Source organism: Phyllobates terribilis, unplaced genomic scaffold (assembly GCF_046119375.1).
Source record: "Phyllobates terribilis strain yellow unplaced genomic scaffold, ASM4611937v1 Scaffold_12__6_contigs__length_324123572, whole genome shotgun sequence".
In the NCBI taxonomy this organism is placed as follows: domain Eukaryota; kingdom Metazoa; phylum Chordata; class Amphibia; order Anura; family Dendrobatidae; genus Phyllobates; species Phyllobates terribilis.
In genome coordinates this window covers 250733582-250752920 of record NW_027362772.1, presented here as the reverse complement: position 1 = coordinate 250752920, position 19339 = coordinate 250733582, and the positions used below count along the sequence as shown (strand labels likewise).

At 47.6% G+C, this 19339-nt stretch overlaps 1 protein-coding gene across 2 annotated transcripts in view; it reads left to right on the top strand.

The window, feature by feature from the left end:
* CDC42 (cell division cycle 42) overlaps positions 1–7235 on the top strand; it is a 33159-nt gene extending 25924 nt beyond the window's left edge. For both annotated transcript variants that reach the window (XM_073656810.1, XM_073656812.1), the window contains exon 6: positions 5657–7235. In XM_073656810.1, the coding sequence (XP_073512911.1) occupies positions 5657–5746 (90 nt within the window). In that variant the 3' untranslated portion in view covers positions 5747–7235. The remainder of the gene's footprint in view (positions 1–5656) is intronic.
* Positions 7236–19339: the final 12104 nt, after the last annotated feature.

Genomic DNA, 19339 nt, shown 5'->3' with positions numbered 1-19339 from the left:
ACAGGCTATTCAAGGGTTGTCCAGTTGAAAAAAAGAAATTTTGCGGACAATAGTAAATTATTCAAATACATACTTGTATATATTGGTCTGATCTTCAGATATTCTCTAAAGTTCTTGGTTTTGCAGCTCCGGCCTTGTACTTAGAGGGTGTTTCCTGTGTTGTCACGTCTGTGCTGTGTGAAGGGGCTATCGTAAGGGCTTGGCTATTCACATTAGTAGTTAGCCAGTCCCCTTCATACTCAGCATGGATGAAGCGCCAACAGAGGGCACCACCTTACTTTGCTGAACTCAAAACTAGGGGATTAATTAGTTTTTTTCTTTTTGTTTTTTTTTGGTCTTTAATGGACAGCCCCTTTTAATACAATAGTGCCTGAATAACTGATGCTTAAAGGGGTATTCGCATTTCCAATATCCTATTTCAATATGTAGTAGATGTAATAATAACAATATTAGCAAATGCCTCCAATTAAAAATGTAGTATAGTTCTTCTGATAAGCTAATTCTCTTTCCTCATGTGCAGGGCATTGCAGTAGCTTAGGTATTCATGGTTACGACCGCTTATATAGTGACAGTTACTTAGTTGCTAGTGGTTGTAACCATGGATACCTAGGCTACTGCAATGCCCTGCACATGGGAAAAGAGACATGGTGAATCAGAAGAACTATACTACTTTTCTAATTGGAGGCATTTGCTAATATTATTACTATTGCACCTACTACATATTAGGATAGGATCTTGGAGATGAGAATATCCCTTTTAAAGACACGTACACCTAACCGTGGCGCTAACAGGAGCTGCATATTAGGAGAGGCCTTCAACATGCCATGCTAGAGACAGACGGGGGGGCTATTGGCATGTATAAAGCATAGTTTGCCATCTAGATCTAACCTATATACATCATTTTATCACTTTTATGTATGCCATGCTTTGCTCATCTTGTACTGATCGGAAGTTGTAGCAAGTCTTTTTTGCTCACAGAACCCCAGAGCTGCATTCAGACTTCTGCTCATTTGTTTGTAGAAATCCTGCGGAGTCTGTCTACACATGCTGTAAACTCCTAATTTGCAATTGTATTCTTTACACCGTTCCCTGAAGTCTCCCTTGTGGGAAATTTGTAGCTGACGTAATGCCGACTGGCTTCAGTAGAATTTAGCAGAATTTCGAATGCAGCTCTGCAGGTCAAAATCAGTGCATGGTAAGTAATAGGTCATACATACATACATACATACATACATACATACATACATACATACATACATACATACATACATACATACATACATACGCACGCACGCACGCACGCACGCACGCACGCACGCACGCTCTTTATGTAGTTTTGTATCTACATGTAAACCTACAATTTTACTTTCCCAGTCATTTCTTAGCCATTATGTATCCCGGTCGGAAACCTCATCATCCCATCGGTGGATTATTGTAATGAATCCTGTGACTTTGTGACATGATGTAAACGTTCAAGATATTTGACATTGTTGTGTACTCTACCTTTCTAACATGCACTGGTAGGGTGAGCTGGGCTTTCTTTTCCCTCCCTTTCTCCCCCTCCCTTCCCTCTAAGACAGCTGACATATACACATGCATTACTGAATAATGCCGTTGCTTTCCTCTTATATTAAGGCTGAAGTAGTTGGAGAGAACTTTATCCTAGTAAGTGTCCCTTGAAGTGACATTCAGGAGGCAGGAGGATGACACCAGGTGTTTGCACGTACACTTTTGCTAAGGGCAGATCCTCCTTAGCTTTTGTGCATTAGGGAAGGAAAGGGGTTGGTGTGATGGAGGCATTTAGGATTTCACCTTTCCATTACTAGAGAAGAGTGAGTGGCTTTGTGCAGTCCCAATCCGGGTCTGTGCTCTCTGGCTGGGCGAATTTCTTGAGCTTGAGTTCCCCATTATGGAGTATGATTTGTCGGCCTGGCGTGACGTCACCTGTACAGCATATAGGTCATGTCTTGCTAACTCTGCTTATCATGCATCAAATCTAGGGTCCCAGAGGGCTATGGAGCAATCCACTCATCTCTACCCATTACCCTTTTTTTTTTTGTTTCTGTCATTCCCCACCTCCACTCTCCCTCCGTCCTCATCACCTCTCTGTCGGTCCACATCACCCCTTTCCCCCTCCTCTCTCTCCCTCTGTCCTTCTGTCTGTCCACACCTTTCCCTCTCCTCTCTCTCCCTCTGTCCTTCTGTCTGTCCACACCTTTCCCTCTCCTCTCTCTCCCTCTGGCCTTCTGTCTGTCCACACCCCCCCCTTTCCCTCTCCTCTCTCCCTCTGTCCTTCTGTCTGTCCACCCCCCTTTCCCTCTCTCTCTCTCCCTCTGTCCTTCTGTCTCTGTCCACCCCCCCTTTCCCTCTCCTCTCTCTCCCTCTGTCCTTCTGTCTGTCCACACCTTTCCCTCTCCTCTCTCTCCCTCTGTCCTTCTGTCTGTCCACACCTTTCCCTCTCCTCTCTCTCCCTCTGTCCTTCTGTCTGTCCACACCTTTCCCTCTCCTCTCTCTCCCTCTGTCCTTCTGTCTGTCCCCACCCCCCCTTTCCCTCTCCTCTCTCTCCCTCTGTCCTTCTGTCTGTCTGTCCACCCCCCCGTTCCCTCTCCTCTCTCCCTCTGTCCTTCTGTCTGTCTGTCCACCCCCCTTTCCCTCTCCTCTCTCTCCCTCTCCTCTCTCTCCCTCTGTCCTTCTGTCTGTCCACACCTTTCCCTCTCCTCTGTCCTTCTCTGTCCACACCCCCCCTTTCCCTCTCCTCATCTGTCCTTCTGTCTGTCCACCCCCCCTTTCCCTCTCCTCTCTCCCTCTGTCCTTCTGTCTGTCCACCCCCCCTTTCCCTCTCCTCTCTCCCTCTGTCCTTCTGTCTGTCCACCCCCCTTTCCCTCTCCTCTCTCTCCCTCTGTCCTTCTGTCTGTCTGTCCACCCCCCCGTTCCCTCTCCTCTCTCTCCCTCTGTCCTTCTGTCTGTCTGTCCACCCCCCTTTCCCTCTCCTCTCTCTCCCTCTCCTCTCTCTCCCTCTGTCCTTCTGTCTGTCTGTCCACCCCCCTTTCCCTCTCCTCTCTCTCCCTCTCCTCTCTCTCCCTCTGTCCTTCTGTCTGTCCACACCTTTCCCTCTCCTCTCTCCCTCTGTCCTTCTGTCTGTCCACACCCCCCCTTTCCCTCTCCTCATCTGTCCTTCTGTCTGTCCACCCCCCCCTTTCCCTCTCCTCTCTCCTTCTGTCTGTCCACCCCCCCTTTCCCTCTCCTCTCTCTCCCTCTCCTCTCTCTCCCTCTCCTCTCTCTCTCCCTCTCCTCTCTCTCTCCCTCTCCTCTCTCTCTCCCTCTCCTCTCTCTCTCCCTCTCCTCTCTCTCTCCCTCTCCTCTCTCTCTCCCTCTCCTCTCTCTCTCCCTCTCCTCTCTCTCTCCCTCTCCTCTCTCTCTCCCTCTCCTCTCTCTCTCCCTCTCCTCTCTCTCTCCCTCTCCTCTCTCTCTCCCTCTCCTCTCTCTCTCCCTCTCCTCTCTCTCTCCCTCTCCTCTCTCTCTCTCCTCTCCTCTCTCTCTCTCCCTCTCTCTCTCTCTCTCCCTCTCCTCTCTCTCTCTCCCTCTCCTCTCTCTCTCTCCCTCTCCTCTCTCTCTCTCCCTCTCCTCTCTCTCTCCCTCTCCTCTCTCTCTCTCCCTCTCCTCTCTCTCTCTCCCTCTCCTCTCTCTCTCTCCCTCTCCTCTCTCTCTCTCCCTCTCCTCTCTCTCTCTCCCTCTCCTCTCTCTCTCTCCCTCTCCTCTCTCTCTCTCCCTCTCCTCTCTCTCTCTCCCTCTCCTCTCTCTCTCTCCCTCTCCTCTCTCTCTCTCCCTCTCCTCTCTCTCTCTCCCTCTCCTCTCTCTCTCTCCCTCTCCTCTCTCTCTCTCCCTCTCCTCTCTCTCTCTCCCTCTCCTCTCTCTCTCTCCCTCTCCTCTCTCTCTCTCCCTCTCCTCTCTCTCTCTCCCTCTCCTCTCTCTCTCTCCCTCTCCTCTCTCTCTCTCCCTCTCCTCTCTCTCCCTCTCCTCTCTCTCTCTCCCTCTCCTCTCTCTCTCTCCCTCTCCTCTCTCTCTCTCTCCCTCTCCTCTCTCTCTCTCTCCCTCTCCTCTCTCTCTCTCCCTCTCCTCTCTCTCTCTCTCCCTCTCCTCTCTCTCTCTCTCCCTCTCCTCTCTCTCTCTCTCCCTCTCCTCTCTCTCTCTCTCCCTCTCCTCTCTCTCTCTCTCCCTCTCCTCTCTCTCTCTCTCCCTCTCCTCTCTCTCTCTCTCCCTCTCCTCTCTCTCTCTCTCCCTCTCCTCTCTCTCTCTCTCCCTCTCCTCTCTCTCTCTCTCCCTCTCCTCTCTCTCTCTCTCCCTCTCCTCTCTCTCTCTCTCCCTCTCCTCTCTCTCTCTCTCCCTCTCCTCTCTCTCTCTCTCCCTCTCCTCTCTCTCTCTCTCCCTCTCCTCTCTCTCTCTCTCCCTCTCCTCTCTCTCTCTCTCCCTCTCCTCTCTCTCTCTCTCCCTCTCCTCTCTCTCTCTCTCCCTCTCCTCTCTCTCTCTCTCCCTCTCCTCTCTCTCTCTCTCCCTCTCCTCTCTCTCTCTCTCCCTCTCCTCTCTCTCTCTCTCCCTCTCCTCTCTCTCTCTCTCCCTCTCCTCTCTCTCTCTCTCCCTCTCCTCTCTCTCTCTCCCTCTCCTCTCTCTCTCTCCCTCTCCTCTCTCTCTCTCCCTCTCCTCTCTCTCTCTCCCTCTCCTCTCTCTCTCTCCCTCTCCTCTCTCTCTCTCCCTCTCCTCTCTCTCTCTCCCTCTCCTCTCTCTCTCTCCCTCTCCTCTCTCTCTCTCCCTCTCCTCTCTCTCTCTCCCTCTCCTCTCTCTCTCTCCCTCTCCTCTCTCCTCTCTCCCTCTCCTCTCTCCTCTCTCCCTCTCCTCTCTCCTCTCTCCCTCTCCTCTCTCCTCTCTCTCTCTCCCTCTCCTCTCTCTCTCTCCCTCTCCTCTCTCTCTCTCCCTCTCCTCTCTCTCTCCTCTGACTGGGATTTCTCTTTGGATGCCCTTGTTTTGCACTTACAGGGGCGCTCTGATGGATACAATTTCCCTGATCAGTTTGGCCTTCTATAACCTGGTGTAAGTGAAGCCCAGGCTCTGGGCGGCGATTACTTTGCCAGGACCTTCTGTATTTCTTGTTCCTAATCTTGTAAGCGCGTCTCTGTATATTCGGCTGCTCTGTTTTCCTGTCCTGTACACGTGTCCCCCTCCCGGTGGTCCTGTGTGCACCTCTGTAAATCACGGCTTGTACATGGAGAGCTATTAAGGACTTGGTCAAAGAGATTTCTCCAAAAGCTGAACTGGTTCCAAGCGAGGACATTTTATCACTGCCCGTGAGAAGAGCGTTGTGCCGCCATTTCCTACATCTGACTGTCCCTCCCGTCTTCCGGAGTCGTCCTTGCAGGTTGCCCATCCTGCTCGCCGCCTCCTTTTTATTGAACTTTTATCAACTGATTTTCCGTTCCAAAAATGTATGTTAAGCCGAAATCCCTTGTGGCCTCTGACTGTGCAAAGAACCCTTCATGTGTGCGCCAGTGCTGCCCAGGCCACGTCTCATGTGCCATATCTTAGATGGTTTAAGATTTGCTTTTGACTTTTTTTTTTTCTTTTTTTTGTTTTCAATATTTTGTGTCTCTTTAACCCCTTCCAGAAAGGCCTAAAGAATGTATTTGATGAAGCGATACTGGCCGCACTGGAACCTCCGGAGCCCAAGAAGAAACGCAAGTGTGTGCTGCTATGAACACCCTTCAGTCGTCCTCCCTCCCCTTTATCATTCTCCAAAGCTGGTGTCGGCGTCAAACTAAATAAAAAATAAAAAAAAATATATATATAAAAAACAAACAAAAAAAAAAAACTACAAAAAAAAAGTTTAAATCAACTAAAAATGAAATATAAACTTTTTTAATTGTCCCCCCCCCGCTCTTTGCAATGATAACAAAGGCCCCTACGTTCATCACCACTCGGAGCAAGTGGTCAGGTCTGAAATGCACGCCCAGCGACACAGATTTCCTTAAAGATTAGTGTGTATACAGGAGAGAAAAAAAATACAAACTCTGATCATTGCTTTTTTTTTTTCTTTTTTTAATTTTATTATATATTTACGGTTTCTAATGTCTTATATTAAGAGCAAGGCATGCTTCATACATAACAGACTAATTTTTTTTAATCTGTTTATTCGCCCCACCTCTCTTCATAATTTGTAATAAGGGGACATTGCCTATACGTCCACGTTCTATCTATACTAGACCCCTTTGATCCATTTGCCATGATGAATTGTTAAAGAAACGTTCCGTGGAAAACTAATACCACTTATGCACAGGCCTGTGGGGGTGGAGAATTCGGGGATCCTTTTTGGTGATTCGTTAGAGGAGTTGTCCCTTAAACAACTATCATGGATCTATAGGATGCATGATAAATATGTGATCACTGAGGATCTAGCTACCGAGACCCCCCACTGAGAATAAGGGGCCTAAAGTCGCCTGTATGAATAAAAGCTGTAGTGAGCATGGGCGACCACCACTCTTATGAAGTGGTGGTTGCACCTGCTCTGTGGTCACTGGAACCCACTTTCTTGTGATCAGTGTGGGTCCCATCGGTTGAACCTTCCCCTTTAGGGATCATACATTTATTACCTGTCATGTGGATAGAGGTCATCCTCCACCCATTCTGGTCCTGCATTAGAGGTAACTTTTCCTGGCACGTCCCTTTAAAAGGCACCCATTTATTTTTTCCATTCGATAGATTTGATATTCTACCCATTTAACACCTACCTATCTGTTACTGGCGTCTCCTTTTACTAGCAGATTTCCACCTCTCTGCCATGACTAACCCCCATCCTCTCTACTCATGCCCCTGAGAATTTCCAGAAAAGATGGTGTTCGTTCTATGTATTTTTTTTTGCCTTCCACTTAAGGGACCAGACAGGATATTGCCCATCTATTGTACATTTTTGCATGCAGATGTTCCCCCACGGCTCCTCGGGGGCGGGATTCCAGTCTGAATATAAACAGGTAGACACCAGTGTTAATAAGGATTTTTTTTTTTATCAAACACCCACTTTATTTTTTTTTTGTCCAGAATTATTTTAAATATGTAGGGAATATATTCCAACTTCCCAAATTTAATAACTTGTAGACTCATTAGTATTGAACCAATGCTTTGTTCCATGTTTCAGTTCTTTGTATATGCATACTTTTCAGATGTATTAAACATAAAATACCTTCACACAACTGCTCTGCTATCTCCTTATTCACTAAATACTATTATATGACCAGAAGGGCATAGCATGCAATAATAGCAGCACATCATCAGGCCAGCAGACTGAGCCGTCCTCAGGTGGGTACATATATATATTTGTACAGAACTATCCTCTTCCACGCAATTTTTCTGTATACCTTTGTACATATGGCCATTTAAGGAGACTCGGTACAAAGATCAAATTTAAGGAGACTCGGCACAAAGATCAAATTTAAGGAGACTCGGCACAAAGATCAAATTTAAGGAGACTCGGCACAAAGATCAAATTTATGGAGATCTATGGCAGCCACAAGTGACCTGTAATATGATGGTGTGCACGAGGCTTCGAGGGTTACTCCCGTGCTAATGGCAAGAAAAGAATTGTAGCAGTCATTATGGAAAAGAAAATTGTACTTGGGTGTCCAGGATTATAAAAAACATGGCCGCTTCCTTTGTAAAACAGCACCACAACTATCCATAGGATGTGTGTGATATTTGCAGCTTCGCTCTATTGAAGTGTATGAGAGCTGAGCTGCAATGCCACTCACAACTTATGGACAGAAGTGGCGCTGTTATTGGAAGAAAGCATGCATGTTTGTTTTTTTTTGTTTTTTTAAATGCTGGAAACTCCTGTAAATGCTAAATATGCATTTGAGCAGAATTTATTTTTTGATCACTAGTTTCCTACATGCAAAGTATCGGCCACTTTTTAAAAATTCTTCACTTATTTTAATTTTTTTTACCATTTTGCTGCTGAAGAATGTCTTTAAGCCCTTTTTTTCTAGCTGAATGTTTTTGCAAAAAATCTTACAAATCCATAAAATGTTCTGCTTCCTCCTTCCTTGTCTCAGTGTTGGAGGGGGTTGTACAGATGTCTCCCCTCTCCACACTGTGGACATATCTATAGTCTCAGGGAGGGCAGAGAAAACGGGTGGAAAACACATGAGGATTAAATAAGTGCAGGATAGAAGCTTTACTAATGAGCTAATCAAGATAGCAGCCTTCTGGATACACACAGGCCTGTATTACTGGAAGAGACACTCCTACAAGTGAAAAATCCACAATTGGGATGCTTATTTGGGAAGATTGCAGCCTGAAACTAAAAGGTAACCACTAACACGTACAAAAATATTTTTTTCCATGTCAAATGTGTTCACACCCTTAGGAAAGGTTTATCTTTTCGTTTCCAAGGCGTGATAAACCCAATATATGATAAAATGTCTTGCGGCTGGTTATTACATTGGAAAAAGCAGATTATTAAGGGGGTTGTACCTAAAACTGTGCCACCCCTCTGTGTAGGTTATGTGTGGTTATTGGCTCATTTCATTTTGATCCAATAGAATTGTAATACCAGACTAAACCAGCGGTCAGATGTGGTGCTGTTTTAGTTAAATGTGGCTGTTTTTTTTTTTTTTTTTTTTTTTTAATCAAATTCAGCACAAATAGAAGTACAATGCACCTATTTAATTGAGGCCTAACACCTATATACATGTGCATTCACCTACTGCATTCACCTATGCTCAGTGCCATCCTTCTGGATCCTGTTGGGCATCGGAGGGATTCCTGTACACCCTATAAATCGGGGTAGATGCCCCAGATGTGACTTCTCAGCAGGTAAGTTGTGTTGTCTGCAGGATGGTGTTAGAGCAGACAACGGACCTGAGCGACTGGAGTTCAGGATAAAAGGAAGAGCTGTGATGTCCCTCCCTGATTTAGAAGACTTTACTTCTGATCTGGTCTGGAAATTTTGATCTCCAGTCTGTTTTTTAGGTCACATTAATAGTTGCGGGTGATGCAGAGAAGTGACCACGTACCATACAGAGGTAAGTGCCGGTGAGGGGAGTCAGACATCTACCTCTATGGTACAGTCTTGTCTTGTTGGTGGCTCACAGGAGACTTCACACAGATTTTCTTTAAGGTGTACATAGCCTATTTTATTGTTAATTTGCTTCCTAAATTCAAAGTTAAGCAACTTTGTAAATAGTAATTACAATTTTTATACCATTTTGTTTGTTCAGATCTAGCTGATCTCATTTTACAAATCTGTCAAAGCTCCTGGATCTGATGTCGTGACTCCCTTCTCTCAGTGGTAGAAATAACAGAAGGGGGTTGTACACAGATCTGTAATGGAGAGAGGGGAGCGTATCTAAAGTGTTATGGAGAGCAGAGAAAATGGGCTACACGCTCAAGGAGGAAATCCTATGGAAAGGAAAGAAGTACAGTTTTGGAGCTGTACTGATAAATGAAGTCAAGTGAAGACAGCAGCATCATGGATACACACAGAGCTCGCATCCAGCCTGTATGACTGAGAGAGACGCTCGCATCCAGCCTGTATGACTGAGAGAGACGCTCGCATCCAGCCTGTATGACTGAGAGAGACGCTCGCATCCAGCCTGTATGACTGAGAGAGACGCTCGCATCCAGCCTGTATGACTGAGAGAGACGCTCGCATCCAGCCTGTATGACTGAGAGAGACGCTCGCATCCAGCCTGTATGACTGAGAGAGACGCTCGCATCCAGCCTGTATGACTGAGAGAGACGCTCGCATCCAGCCTGTATGACTGAGAGAGACGCTCGCATCCAGCCTGTATGACTGAGAGAGACGCTCGCATCCAGCCTGTATGACTGAGAGAGACGCTCGCATCCAGCCTGTATGACTGAGAGAGACGCTCGCATCCAGCCTGTATGACTGAGAGAGACGCTCGCATCCAGCCTGTATGACTGAGAGAGACGCTCACATCCAGCCTGTATGACTGAGAGAGATGCTCACATCCAGCCTGTATGACTGAGAGAGATGCTCACATCCAGCCTGTATGACTGAGACGCTCACATCCAGCCTGTATGACTGAGACGCTCACATCCAGCCTGTATGACTGAGAGAGACGCTCACATCCAGCCTGTATGACTGAGAGAGACGCTCACATCCAGCCTGTATGACTGAGAGAGACGCTCACATCCAGCCTGTATGACTGAGAGAGACGCTCACATCCAGCCTGTATGACTGAGAGAGACGCTCACATCCAGCCTGTACGACTGAGAGAGACGCTCACATCCAGCCTGTATGACTGAGAGACGCTCACATCCAGCCTGTATGACAGAGAGACGCTCACATCCAGCCTGTATGACTGAGAGAGACGCTCACATCCAGCCTGTATGACAGAGAGACGCTCACATCCAGCCTGTATGACAGAGAGACGCTCACATCCAGCCTGTATGACTGAGAGAGACGCTCACATCCAGCCTGTATGACAGAGAGACGCTCACATCCAGCCTGTATGACTGAGAGAGACGCTCACATCCAGCCTGTATGACAGAGAGACGCTCACATCCAGCCTGTATGACAGAGAGACGCTCACATCCAGCCTGTATGACTGAGAGAGACGCTCACATCCAGCCTGTATGACTGAGAGAGACGCTCACATCCAGCCTGTATGACTGAGAGAGACGCTCACATCCAGCCTGTATGACTGAGAGAGACGCTCACATCCAGCCTGTATGACTGAGAGAGACGCTCACATCCAGCCTGTATGACTGAGAGAGACGCTCACATCCAGCCTGTATGACTGAGAGAGACGCTCACATCCAGCCTGTATGACTGAGAGAGACGCTCACATCCAGCCTGTATGACTGAGAGAGACGCTCACATCCAGCCTGTATGACTGAGAGAGACGCTCACATCCAGCCTGTATGACTGAGAGACGCTCACATCCAGCCTGTATGACTGAGAGAGAGACGCTCACATCCAGCCTGTATGACTGAGAGAGAGACGCTCACATCCAGCCTGTATGACTGAGAGAGACGCTCACATCCAGCCTGTATGACTGAGAGAGACGCTCACATCCAGCCTGTATGACTGAGAGAGACGCTCACATCCAGCCTGTATGACTGAGAGAGACGCTCACATCCAGCCTGTATGACTGAGAGAGACGCTCACATCCAGCCTGTATGACTGAGAGAGACGCTCACATCCAGCCTGTATGACTGAGAGACGCTCACATCCAGCCTGCATTACTGAGAGAAATGCTCACATCCAGCCTGCATTACTGAGAGAAATGCTCACATCCAGCCTGCATTACTGAGAGATGCTCACATCCAGCCTGCATTACTGAGACGCTCACATCCAGCCTGCATTACTGAGACGCTCACATCCAGCCTGCATTACTGAGAGAGACGCTCACATCCAGCCTGTATTACTGAGAGAGACGCTCACATCCAGCCTGTATAACAGAGAGACGCTCACATCCAGCCTTTATGACTGAGACGGACGGACACATCCAGCCTGTATGACTGAGACGGACGGACACATCCAGCCTGTATGACTGAGAGAGACGCTCACATCCAGCCTGTATGACAGAGAGACGCTCACATCCAGCCTGTATGACAGAGAGACGCTCACATCCAGCCTGTATGACTGAGAGAGACGCTCACATCCAGCCTGTATGACTGAGAGAGACGCTCACATCCAGCCTATATTACTGAGAGACACTCCATATAGTGTACCTAGGCACTGCCAGCATCATTGTCGATATTACCCAAAGCAGGGAGAGTACACGTTCCTTGTGCTAGGATTCCATGACATGAGCGTGAACTTTATGACCCGAGTGGTCAAGATGTCGGGCCGGTTATTATGAAGGAGAATCTGTGCATTTGACAGGGTCAGGACCACCTACTGGACACTTGTGACCTCATTAGCATATGGTGTGAACTTGTGATTCAGTTTAAGTGCCCTGTCTGGTGCTAGCAAGTATTAGCAGACAGACTCCTTTTAAGCTGGAGGCTACATGTCGACTTTACCTGTGACTAGATCAAAGACCACTTTATGCTGCTTCTACATTGCAGTGCAGTGCAGGTGAGTGGGGTCGCATTGCACCCCCTGGAGTACCACCATAAGCAAGACACAAAAAAAGGTTGGACTGAGACGGGATGTTTTGCTACTTTTTTGTTGGTCCCAAGAGCTTCCATAGGTATCATGGGCCATTCATTTATTTAAAGGATTCATACATACTGCTTTTATAGATCTGTAACAGCATCCATTAAATCCTGTGGGTATATACAGTGCCACCATATCCCTCCCATATCGTATAGAATGTCCCAGTAGAATGTCCCAGTTTGCATATATTGTAATGTTCTCATCAGAGCAGAATATATCTACCTTCGCACAAAGGTGAAAATGTCATCATCCCTGCACCAATCTTAAATAAATCCCTCCTATGAAGGAGCTGACATGGTGCTGTCCTTCAGTTATAAATAATAACCAATCCGCATTTCGGGCATATGTCGTTTTTGCAAATTCCATTATGAATAGAAGTACCCCATTTCTGTCACCAGAGGGCAGCAATGCACTTCTTTCTCATCTTGGTAGACTGCAGTATTCAGAGACAGGTTGCAGTACTGAACCCAGTGGAGGTGGCCAGACTGAGCGAGGCTGGGGCTGTCCGTCTTTCCTCCCAGATATTACTAAATCTGCATGATAAAGTAATATATTGGGTCCCTTTTTAGGATCGGCTAAAGCTAGGGGCACATGTAGCATAGTTACTAACCCTGAACGACCATAGTTAATTGAAAACAATGGACGCGCTATAGTTTGTTTCCTACGGACGAGGCTCCGCACTATGAGAAAAACTGTCGGATGGAGATACCTATTTAAAAGGGAATATATCAGTACGATTTGACTACTGAAACTACTTGTATGGCCATGTAGGTCTGGGTACAACAATAAGAATGGTTCTTGTCTTGTAGTAATGCAATGTGCCAGAGCTGAGAAATCAAGCTTTGAAACCATATTCAAATTAGCCTGTAAGTGTATTGTGGGCGTGTCACTGCACGCAGAGTACATGGACACACCCCCAATATACTTCCAGGCTAGTTTGCATGGGCTGAAATCACATTTATTATAGGTGACACTTTTTTTTTGCCATTCAGATAAATAACTTGGCACAGATTCATGGGCATTGCTGGAAGGGGCATTTCTTACATTCTGAATGTGAACAGACTAATTGCACAAATTGGAATTTCTGAACAGTTTGCTGATGTATTACACCAACATTGCCAGCAGAGGGCAGCAGAAGCTAAAATGAAACCAGTTTATTTACTCTTCTCCAACATACAATATAGGAAGAAAAGTATGTGCCCCCTTCACAGCACATTTACAGGAGCTTTTATGATCTTCTATTCTAAATCCATAGGTATTAATATGGAGTTGCAGATATAACAGCTCCCGCTCTTCTGGGAAGATTTTCTACAAGATTTTGGAGGAGTTTGTGGGAACTTTTGCCCTTTAATCCAGAAGAGCATTTGTGAGGATAGATACTGATGTTGGGGAAAGGTCAAGGTCACAATCTCCATGATAGGTGTTGGATGGAGTTGAGGTCTGGACTCTGAGCGGTTGGTTTTGTTGTTCTACCCAAACTCCCCCTCCAAGTCTTTAAGGACCTTGTGGGCTGGGCACAGTCATGGGGAACAGAGAGGAGTCTTCCCCAAACTGTTCCCACAAAGCTAATTGTCCACAATGTCTTGTGCTGAAGCATTTTCCCATCACTGTAACCAGGATGCCGAGGCCAATCCCTGATAAGCCCATAGCATTATCCTCCTCCACCAAACTGTACAGCGGCACAATGCAGTCAGGCGGGTAACGTTCTCCTCACATTCAACAAACCCAGACTCCTCCATCAGTCACAGACAGAGAAGTGTGATCCGTCACTGCACAGAACACTTTTCCTCCAGAGTCCAGTGGTGGCAGCTTTACCCCACTCCATCCGACGCTCTGCATTGTGCTTGGTGATGTACGGCTGCATGCAGATGCTTGGCCTTGAAGCTCCCGGAGGGGGCGCAGTGTTTGTGCTGGCGTTATTATCAGAGGAGGTCTGGACTCTGCAGTTATAGAGTCAGCAGAGCATTGGTGACTTTTCTGCGCTCTGCTCCTCAGCAGTCGGTGACCCCGCTCTGTAAATTTACAGGGTCTCCACTTCGTGGCTGAGTTGCTGCAGTTCCTTCCACTTCTCAGTAATATCACTCAAAGGGGATGGGGGAAGATTCTGGAGGAAGAAATGTCATGAACGGACTTGTTACATCGGTGGCTTCTATTACAGGACCGCACTGGGATCAGTCAGCTCTGCACCACCGGCCGTTCTGTCAAACGTTGGTAAAACCAGCCGGCAAATGAGGGGCCGGATGTTATACACATGGGAATGGGTACGAAGGGGCTGGATGATATACCTCGGGGGGGTAAGGGGTCGGATGCTATACACAGGTGGGAGGGGTATGAAGGAGCTGGATGATATACCTCGGGGGGTGAGGGGTCGGATGTTATACCTCGGGGGGTAAGGGGTCGGATGCTATACACAGGGGGGAGGGGTATGAAGGGGCTGGATGATATACCTCGGGGGGTGAGAGGTCGGATGTTATACCTTGGGGGGTGAGGGGTTCGATGTTATACTTTGGGGGGGGTGAGGGGTCGGATGTTATACCTTGGGGGGTGAGGGGCCGGATGTTACATACTGGGAGGCGAGGAGCCGGATGTTATACACCGGGGAGGTGAGGGGCCGAATGTTACACACCAGGGAGGTGAGGGGCCGGATGTTATACACCGGGGAGGCGAGGGGCCGGATGTTATACACAGGGGGGAGGGGTATGAAGGAGCTGGATGATATACCTTGGGGGGTGAGGGGTCGGATGTTATACCTTGGGGGGCGAGGCGCCGGATGTTATACCTTGGGGGGCGAGGCGCCGGATGCTACACACCGGGAAGCGAGGGGCCGGATGTTACACACCGGGAGGCGAGGGGCCTGATGTTACACACCGGGAGGCGAGGGGCCTGATGTTACACACCGGGAGGCGAGGAGCCGGATGTTATACACCGGGAGGCGAGGAGCCGGATGTTACACACCGGGGAGGTGAGGGGCCGAATGTTACACACCGGGGAGGTGAGGGGCCGAATGTTACACACCGGGGAGGTGAGGGGCCGAATGTTACACACCGGGGAGGCGAGGGGCTGGATGTTACACACCGGAGAGGCGAGGGGCCGGATTTTACACACCGGGGAGTCGAGGGGCCTTATGTTACACACCGGGGAGGCGAGGGGCCGGATGTTATATACCAGGAAGCGAGGGGCCGGATGTTATACACAGGGGGGAGGGGTATGAAGGGGCTGGATGATATACCTCGGGGGTGAGGGGTCGGATATTATACCTTGGGGGCGAGGGGCCAGATGTTACACACCGGGAGGCGAGGGGCCGGATGTTACACACCGGGAGGCGAGGGGCCGGATGTTACACACCCGGGACAATGGGACTGGATGAAAAAATCTAATTCAGTGATTACAGGTGTTATTTCCTTTCAGAAAACTTTTCCCTATAAGGAAAAGTAAAGATCATAAAAAATAGCAGTAAATAAAAAGATGCAAATCTCTGGAACCATTTTATACTAATTTATTTTTATATATAACACAAAACTGGAAAACTGAGTGGATCCGCGTGGGGGAGGACGACTCCTAATTAGGAAGTGGTGCTGCATGTTGGCGGTTTCATCTCTTTCAATGATGGGGAGACTGCTTTAACGAGACCATGTTCCTAGGGTCTAAACTGTAACATTGTGAAGGGTGACATACCTGACGTGCCAGTGTAAGGAGACTTATAGGCCATGCAGTGCTCCTCTGGGAAAAAAGCCAATTGACTCTTCAGAGCGGAAAAGATCAGGAACTCTGGTGGCGCCTATCGGAAGTAGTGATCCTAGAAATCAATATCGACTCTCCAACAAGCCTTGGCACAGGACTTATTGTATCCTAAGTCATGTGGCGAGGTTCGGTAGAGCGTTAGTATGTAGTATGAGCTCATCTACCACACTTGGCTTATTTTCCTCCTATAATACCGCCATCGCTTTCTATGCGCTCAGTCACCAGTGTACGGTGCGGGACGCGTTCACGTGTCAGGGTTTCACATGTTAATCAGTCACGTGAAGGTTGTGACATGTGAAGTCATTTGCTATCTGAGATTCCCTCCAGCAGCCCCAGATAATTCCCCGTCTTAACGATGAAGCAGCCGACTCCCTTTGATACACACATCGAAAACCATGAAAGGTCTTTGTAATCTAAAGATAACAGAAAAAGATGTTCTGTCCGCTGACATAAACTGCAAAGCGGAGAGCAAAGAGGGCGGCGGGTGGAGAGCAGATTGAAAACGTTAGCTCTTTAATGAAGGAAATGCCATAAATAAGTTCAAAGGACAGAAAGATCTATTTAAGGAGACAAAGAGGATTTAAGGATACTAAGAAAAACATCGGGGATGAGACCCACCGAGTAACCCATTCCTTACCAACCACACGGCTCTCTGGTCACACAGTAACCTGCATAATGTAGGGAGAGGTGAGCCATATTGTGGGTCGAGGAATGGACCTCAAAAGGTAGAAGACCCTACAAAGGTGCAATCTTAGGCAAGTTCCCACCTTGCCTTATGAAGGGTGAACTGTCGATAGTTTGGAGACCTGATCTGACTATTTCTTAATTTGGTCATTATCGAGTGTTCATCTTCCTTCTCGATGGATCTGGTCTGGAGACCTGAAGAATTTCCAATCACTTCCCACAGTGAAGAGCCTGCAAGCATTTTTCGTAGGCAGCTGAATACCCCTGAAATGAAGGCGCTCATGTTTTATGCAGCAGGCTCCGCAGCGCTGCAGGCGAACCGTTTATACAAGGCTTTCTCCAAAATTTTTCAATTCAAATCTTTCATTTTCTAAGGATTCGGAGGCTTTAATAATAATACAGGAAACTGGAAGAACCTCTCTTCACAGATGAGAGCTGTGTGGTGTCCGGCTGGCGCCCCTATGTGACCCTATTATCGGGTTCAGAAGAATAATAAACACAATCTATAACTTTGCTTTGTAAAAATATAGAGTTGACAGGGATCCTCTATATACTACACCACACAGGAGAGCTGACAGATCCTCTATATACTACACCACACAGGAGAGCTGACAGATCCTCTATATACTACACCACACAGGAGAGCTGACAGATCCTCTACATACTACACCACACAGGAGAGCTGACAGATCCTCTACATACTACACCACACAGGAGAGCTGACAGATCCTCTATATACTACACCACACAGGAGAGCTGACAGATCCTCTATATACTACACCACACAGGAGAGCTGACAGATCCTCTATATACTACACCACACAGGAGAGCCGACAGATCCTCTATATACTACACCACACAGGACAGATCCTCTATATACTACACCACACAGGAGAGCTGACAGATCCTCTACATACTACACCACACAGGAGAGCTGACAGATCCTCTACATACTACACCACACAGGAGAGCTGACAGATCCTCTATATACTACACCACACAGGAGAGCTGACAGATCCTCTATATACTACACCACACAGGAGAGCTGACAGATCCTCTATATACTACACCACACAGTAGAGCTGACACATCCTCTATATACTACACCACACAGGAGAGCTGACAGATCCGCAATATACTACACCACACAGGAGAGCTGACACATCCTCTATATACCACACCACACAGGAGAGCTGACACATCCTCTATATACTACACCACACAGGAGAGCTGACACATCCTCTATATACTACACAATACAGGAGAGCTGACAGATCCTCTATGTACTACACCACACAGGAGAGCTGACAGATCCGCAATATACTACACCACACAGGAGAGCTGACACATCCTCTATATACCACACCACACAGGAGAGCTGACACATCCTCTATATACTACACCACACAGGAGAGCCGACAGATCCTCTATATACTACACCACACAGTAGAGCTGACACATCCTCTATATACTACACCACACAGGAGAGCTGACAGATCCGCAATATACTACACCACACAGGAGAGCTGACACATCCTCTATATACCACACCACACAGGAGAGCTGACACATCCTCTATATACTACACCACACAGGAGAGCTGACACATCCTCTATATACTACACAATACAGGAGAGCTGACAGATCCTCTATATACTACACCACACAGGAGAGCTGACACATCCTCTATATACTACACCACACAGGAGAGCTGACAGATCCTCTATATACTACACCACACAGGAGAGCTGACAGATCCTCTATATACTACACCACACAGGAGAGCTGACAGATCCTCTATATACTACACCACACAGGAGAGCTGACAGATCCTCTATATACTACACCACACAAGAGAGCTGACAGATCCTCTATATACTACACCACACAGGAGAGCTGACAGATCATCTATATACTACACCACACAGGAGAGCTGACAGATCCTCTATATACGACACCACACAGTAGAGCTGATAGATCCTCTATATACTACACCACACAGGAGAGCTGACAGATCCTCTATATACTACACCACACAGGAGAGCTGACAGATCCTCTATATACTACACCACACAGGAGAGCTGACAGATCCTCTATATACTACACCACACAGGAGAGCTGACAGATCCTCTATATACTACACCACACAGGAGAGCTGACACATCCTCTATATACTACACCACACAGGAGAGCTGACAGATCCTCTATATACTACACCACACAGGACAGATCCTCTATATACTACACCACACAGGAGAGCTGACAGATCCTCTATATACTACACCACACAGGAGAGCTGACAGATCCTCTATATACTACACCACACAGGAGAGCTGACAGATCCTCTACATACTACACCACACAGGAGAGCTGACAGATCCTCTACATACTACACCACACAGGAGAGCTGACAGATCCTCTATATACTACACCACACAGGAGAGCTGACAGATCCTCTATATACTACACCACACAGGAGAGCTGACAGATCCTCTATATACTACAGCACACAGGAGAACTGACAGATCCGCAATATACTACACCACACAGGAGAGCTGACACATCCTCTATATACCACACCACACAGGAGAGCTGACAGATCCTCTATATACTACACCACACAGGAGAGCTGACACATCCTCTATATACTACACCACACAGGAGAGCTGACAGATCCTCTATATACTACACCACACAGGAGAGCTGACAGATCCTCTATATACTACACCACACAGGAGAGCT